Source organism: Cibotium barometz, chromosome 21 (assembly GCF_041138505.1).
Source record: "Cibotium barometz isolate CiBa-2024 chromosome 21, ASM4113850v1, whole genome shotgun sequence".
Classification (NCBI taxonomy): Eukaryota; Viridiplantae; Streptophyta; class Polypodiopsida; order Cyatheales; family Cibotiaceae; genus Cibotium; species Cibotium barometz.
The window spans coordinates 49,320,041-49,326,566 of record NC_141066.1 but is presented as its reverse complement, the minus strand read 5'-3'; the positions used below and the strand labels follow the sequence as shown (position 1 = coordinate 49,326,566).

At 39.0% G+C, this 6,526-nt stretch overlaps 1 protein-coding gene across 1 annotated transcript; it reads right to left on the bottom strand.

Moving 5' to 3' along the window:
* Positions 1–1,047: 1,047 nt before the first annotated feature.
* On the bottom strand, positions 1,048–3,412 carry LOC147627297 (knotted 1-binding protein). The gene is made up of 5 exons (XM_086816193.1): positions 3,361–3,412; positions 2,750–2,858; positions 2,423–2,665; positions 1,692–1,765; positions 1,048–1,477 (listed from the first exon to the last, which is right to left on the bottom strand). Exons 2-5 carry the CDS (start codon positions 2,813–2,815, stop codon positions 1,354–1,356), a joined length of 507 nt encoding a protein of 168 aa, XP_086672319.1. The 5' UTR covers positions 2,816–2,858; positions 3,361–3,412; the 3' UTR covers positions 1,048–1,353.
* Between the last annotated feature and the right edge of the window lie 3,114 nt (positions 3,413–6,526).

The window sequence follows — 6,526 nt, the reverse complement described above, 5'->3', positions numbered from 1 at the left end:
ACCAAGAATTTCAGATCGTCCTTCTCTGTCAAAACTGCTAGTAACGTTTGAGGAAGTAACGCACTGTAGACAATGCAAGACCACATTGTTCCTATTAGAGCACTTTGAATATCCACCTGATGATCCCGTGGACACGCATGGCTCAGTTGAATGTTCCATACAAATGAGATATCTAGAGAAAACAAACGGGATAGGGGGAGAGGCAGAGAGAGAGGGGGGGAGGGACAGAAGCGTGGAAACGAGAATCACGCAAATCGGGGAAGATTGAGCACTCAATGAAGTTGAAGTGAACTACCATGCACGTCCAAAAAATCTTGAATTACGAGAGGATCTCTATTTTTAGAGTTCTAAATTTTCTTGCCACCATGGATCTTTATTTAGTACTAAAAGTATGCTTAGTACCCGTCAATTTTTTGCCAAAAACACTACTATATATATATATATATATATATATATATATATATATATATATATGTATGTATTGATCCTTTTACACTCCCTATGTATAAATACTACAAAGGAAACCTATAAATATACCCTTTCTATAGCATGATTTGAAAATATATAGTCTATTAACTCACATGGTATCATCTATTTCTGAAGAGTAACCGCCTTGGGCAAATTTTTACATTCCTTCTCTTTCTCAATCAATGATTTTGAGAGTTGTGTTATCATTACTTCCTTACTCATCAACATACTTTGGACTGATCTGTATAAAATAAAGCTTGCAATCAAAGAATACTCATAGAACTACTCAAACTATCAATAAATGGAATTCTAAGCTAGATTATATAAATTATTCAAATCTGATACATTTAAAGATGTCAGTAAGCATGAGAAGTTAGATTTTGCTCCAGACTAGGTCACGAGACACAATAACAATAAAATATTCCGATGAATCTATTATTACATTAGTAAAACGTGATCCCAGATAGTGTACGAGAGAGTGTGTCAATATTTTAATATTATCTTTTGCCTCTTTTCTATCTGTGGAGAAGAGAGAGCGCTCTTAGATGGCTCTTTTTTGGTGTAAATTTTCCTAATGAACCAAGCAAAACAATTTCAGAGCTGAATGCAAGTACACATCGAATGAACGTGCTTGCGGGTTTAAAAATCGAGATCATCAATCTATATCTGTACATTGGCCTCCACCTATATGCTGTTAGTCCTCATTATTGAGGTCATCAGTTTGTGTAGAAAGGCCTAAATCATGAACATGGTAGGCATTTCTAAACAGAACAAAACATTAAGGTGTTCCTTATTAAGAGGTTTTATGAGGTGCACTTCTCACATCTTGCCTGGGGGGCAGCTCATGTTTCTCAAGGCTGTAAGGACCCTTCTTCCCTTTACACTTTACATACCGCTAAGCAGCTCCTGAGCATTGTTTAGACGGTAATTCATCTCTTCATTTTCAGAGTCAATCATTCCCAGCAGTCGTATTTCCTCCTCCCATTTGTCAATCTGAGCCTGATGAAGTCTGCATTCAACAGTTAAGTGTTCCAGAATAAAGCAGAGAGATTTGAAACTTCCAAGAAAAGATAGAAATGACACGCACTCCCCAAGAGCATATCCACACTGCAGCCTGTATTTAGCCAAATAGTTTGCAATGTCATGACATGGATTACATTCTGCTGGTTTCATTTTCAAGCTTTTAATAGAGAGATTTCACCTGTACAGGCAAGAAAGGATACAACACAAGACGCTCTTCAAAAGCATTTGAAGTCTCTGCAAAAAAGTTTTTTACTGCCTCCAGTAGTCCAGAAACCTGTGATGCAAGAAAACTGAAGGTCCTGAGAATTCTTCTTGAAACAGCTACAACATCTAGCATCCATTTCTTGATGAAGCTGCTACATTTTGAAGAAATTCTGAGTTTTCACCTTCAAGCCATCAGCAGACAGAAAGAGCGTAAGGCAGTTTCAATTATGCAGAGCAGTTTCTTGTATCTAGCAGACAAATTAGTAGTACTTGAAAGACCACTATTGAGACAAGCTAAAGACAAGGTAGGAGGAAAGATCACAGGGAGCCAAGGCAGTTGTTTATAAGGGGGAAAGATAACAGCAGTAATCATTCTAAATCCAGGGCATCCACAGTAATCGCAGAGAGCATAGCGACACACGCTTTCAGTGATGGAGTCCCGCCGTCATAACAGAAGAAAATAGCTCATAACGACCAGCTATAGCCAAAGAACTGGCGAAAGAGAGGAAGAAAACGCGATCAAAACAATAGCGAAAAGACTGGAAGAAAAGGCCATCAAAACAAAAGAAAACATCTTTCAACAATTAGGAAACTATCTCCAGAAGAACTGTGTGAATTGGGGGCGGGGGGGGTGTCTGTCTGTTGGAAGGGAGGGGAGTGAGAAGATGAAAAACTGTTCACAGAAAAAGGAGGGGGGGGGGGGGGGGGGGTGATGACGTAAAACTGCCTGTTGGGTGAAATGGTCGACTCTCTGCCGTATCTCCTGGATACCGGCCTCCATTTCCACAGACATGGTTCTTTCGAGTGATGCACCTTTCTCCAGGTCTTCCCCTTCGTCCCGCTGAAGAAGAAACTGCCGCTGCTGATCGCTGTCTTCTGTTTCATGATTCTCAGTGCTCTCTTCTACAACGGCCAGACCATGATGTGCCTCCTCAGACTGCTCCTTGAGCTCAAGGTCCCCTTCAGAAGTCTGCAAGGACACACAGAGAACCTCATAGCCCGATCTGTAAAGAAAATGGCACAGACACAGTTTATACGACGAGAAGTTGCAGACCAGAAGTCCCTTGCGCCTCTTTCTGGCCTCCAAAACTGTGTCTCTGCCACGTACTCCGGAGTCCATTCTTTGACAAAAATTGACGCAATCGTGTGAAAGGAGCAATTAACTGCCAGCCAAATCAATTTCACAAACTAAGCAACTTGCCTAATCAATTATCTGAAAGCATTTAGCCAGTCAAGGAGATTGAATCCTTGCAAATAGATTTTGTGAAAGAAAAACTGCTAATCGAGTCGATTATAAAACACCAGCTGCAAATAGATGCTAATCAAGGAGATAAAATATCTGCAAATCGGCCTTGTGGAAGAAAGAAACTGTTAAGAATGGATACTAAACCAACAAATTGCCAATCAAGGAAATTAAACCCCTGCAAATCGATCTCGACTGTTAATCAAGAAGATTAACTACGGCAGAAAGAAACGGGTTAGGATAAGCAAGAAGGTCAAACCCCTGCAAATCGATCTCATGAAAGAAACAAACTGTTAATCAAGGAGATTAGACCCCTGCACAATTAATCTCGTAGAAGCAACCTACAAATCAATTCTTCAGTCTGCTTCTACCTGTGCAGAAAAATCAAAAGGGAAAAGATTGATCGGTGAAGAATCACTTACCTCCAAGAAGAGCAGACTTGATTTAGATTCGAGTCGTTATGTTGGCATGCAGGTATTATGATGAAAGAAAAATGAAATGTGGGCTTTAAGAGGCGGGGATATAAAGCTTATTTTCTCAAATTTTTTTAAAATATGATATTCAAAACCATTAAATTTTTAATGTTTTAAGATTATTGTTTTTCGAGTGTTTACTGCCACATCCTAGTGCACTACCACCTCAAGTAGTCCCAAAGATGGGGCATGACCAATGTGTTTAGTGTAAACACATGTTGCAGTGGGGGTTACTACTAGAAGGGAGCATAGTAGTAAGTACTCTGCGAGGACCCCTCATATCCTCTACAAAGCGAGGGCAAGGTAACTATTGGGTGTCCAAGCCGGGGATCGAACCTGGTACCTCAAGGTTACGAGCCACCCCCATCAACCACTAGATCAAGCGCATGAGGTTAGGTGACAAAAAGTTTGCTCATGCCCACAAACCGGGCATTTAAACTGGGTAGGCTCTACTCTGTAAAGGCACCAAGTGGAATGCCGAGGATCAAACCTGGGTACCTCCAGGTTAAGCCACCCCCATCAACAACCTCTAGATCAAGCGCTTGATGTTAGGCGACAAAAAGTTTGCTCATGCCCACAAACCGGGTAGGCTCTACTCTGTAAAGGCACTAAGTGGAATGCCTAGCGAAAAAACAACCAAAATTACAAAATAATATGATGCATGTCAATCTTCAAACAAGGGACCTCAAAATTACTTGCCCCTCTCCATGGACTTATTTTCATGTAACTTCATCAGGCTCACATACAATTAGCCTTATGTTTTAATTCTTCATGTCCAAACTGTTGGAAAAGCATTTGCTCTCAATGCTCCACCCTTGTGTTGTCACTATGGGTAACGAATGTGCTCTATTTTGTAAGGTCTCCTATATGAGGAATAGCTATTATAGTGAGCACTGGGCCACCGGTATTTCCTAGTTTAGACATTGGGACTCACTCTCCCTTCTCTCTCTTTTTCTCTCTCTCTCTCTCTCTTCTCTTCTCTTCTCTCTCTCTCTCTCTCTCTCTCTTTGCCATCTCTCACTCTCTCTTCTCTCTATCTCACTCTCTCTTCTACCATCTCTCTCTCTTACCATCTCTCTTTCGTTTCTATATCTCTCCTCTCTCACTCTCCCTTCTCTATATATGTGTCTTCTCTCTCTCTCTCTCTCTCTCTCTCTCTCTCTCTATATATATATATATATATATATATATATATATATATATGTACACACACACACACACACACATAGATATATCTTGTTTCACTCTCCTCTCTCTCTCTCTCTCTCTCTCTCTCTCTCTCTCTCTCTCTCCCCCCTTGGTGTTTATAGAAGGAAGGAGGAGGGTCACAATGTTCATAATTATGTGAATGATCTTTTTACACTTGCCTTCTTTTCTACTACACCATGCAGAGACATAGAGGGATAGTGTCTATGATACCACTGAATTTGAGAGAGATCAAGATAAAGAAAATGAATTTCACTTATGCAATAAAAAACATGAAACTTTTGAATGCTACCAACTTTTAATTGAGTAAAAACTATCTTAAAAACTCAATTTATTTAGAGAAAATTTAACTACTTCTTCATCTGGATACACGCAATCCTCTTGAACGACTCTCTTGTGCAAAATCTCCACCACCAGCATATAGGTCAAGCACTAAATCCATTTTTCTTATGAAGGTATTTAGAATCAATGTCCATGGCTCTCTATCTCGTTGCATCCCTCCTACAGATATCACCATCATGTTAGTGTGAATGTAGTGCCATTCAATGAATGTAGTGCCATCAAAATGATACATTCCTCTAATGCATACTTTTAAATTCCTTCAAGTCATACCTCGCAAAACCCTTCCATCTCTTGATTTTTCTAAAGGCTGGGATGGCAAGTATCATACACAAAATCTAGCTTGGGATGCTCAAATTTGTGCTCTTCTCTAGGAGGCTTGTAAAATGGACACACATGAGACTATAGGCCTGTTCAAGTGACATACTTGTAGTGTTTACAGATGCAATCAAGAATACATTATTAAATCATGTAAACAACATGGAAATATTATGGCTTACCATAGATCCATGAATGCTCCCCACTTCAGTATTGCAACGTGCACTGAGGAGGCACCCTACTTTATATCCTTTTGCATCTACCTTAGAGCACATGTTTATCACTTGATACATTGACCTGATGACAATAAGTGTTCCATTGTCATCCATTGTCATCAAGTATAGTGGATGAAAGGTCAAATAAATACTACTCGTTGGTCTCTATGTAATGTAATTTGTAAACTCTTGTAAGCATGGTGAAATACTCTTCTGATGTAATCTATTATCTTTAAAAGCACTCACCACCAATCTCGTTCCATGTAGGAGTTGCATCTATATTAATACCAAACACGAGTCCATCAGTAGTGGGTAGCGTCACAATCATCGTGTGGCAAGCCTATGTTTGAATCAATTCCTCAAATTCTAAAGGTGTATGTGCTAGAAGAAATACCTTGAAGGGCTTCATGGGAGATTATTGTGTTCTTCATTTACTTCTGTATTTCTAATGGCCTGTCTTTATTTTTCTTTGTGTCCATAGTCTTAAAGTAAAGAAAATCCACTTTGTAATTGATTGGTTAAAAACGCAATTGTTATTAAAATAGATATTATTATGCATTCAGAAGTAAGCTTATTGTTTATTTCTTCGAATGGTTTAAGAGATGGATGTTTCTATACCATTCTAGCAATAGTTTCACTAGGGCATATTGGCCTTCCTTTGTGAACACTTAACTTCTGGTGGATTTACTATACATTGTATGAATCATCAAATAAACATTCTCACTTCTTGGTTGGTTCAACATGGTCAACTGTACCTAATTGATTCGACATGCTTTCACCTGCCTCTATGTTGATGGGTATACTTTGTAGATGAGAGGCCGGGACACTTGGAATGTATAGTATATATTATACACCATACATGAAATTTAGATGAAAATAGTAAGTATCAAGATATTACTTGTTATTAATTACCTTCTACAACATCAAGAATTGCTGATTTTCTGACTTCACTTGTTTGTTATTCTCCTATCGACATCCATCCTATAAAAAACTATGAAGCAAATGTTCATATAGATTAGAGACCGATTGCTAAAGTT

Bases quoted from the DNA above. Each gene is read 5' to 3' on its own strand.
- LOC147627297 (XM_086816193.1), bottom strand. From the start codon at position 2,815: ATGGACTCCGGAGTACGTGGCAGAGACACAGTTTTGGAGGCCAGAAAG. The intron at 2,666-2,749 runs GTCTGCAACTTC...GTGTCCTTGCAG, and splicing joins AGAGGCGCAAGGGACTTCTG to ACTTCTGAAGGGGACCTTGA. The intron at 1,478-1,691 runs GTATCCTTTCTT...TGTTGAATGCAG, and splicing joins TTTGAAGAGCGTCTTGTGTT to ACTTCATCAGGCTCAGATTG.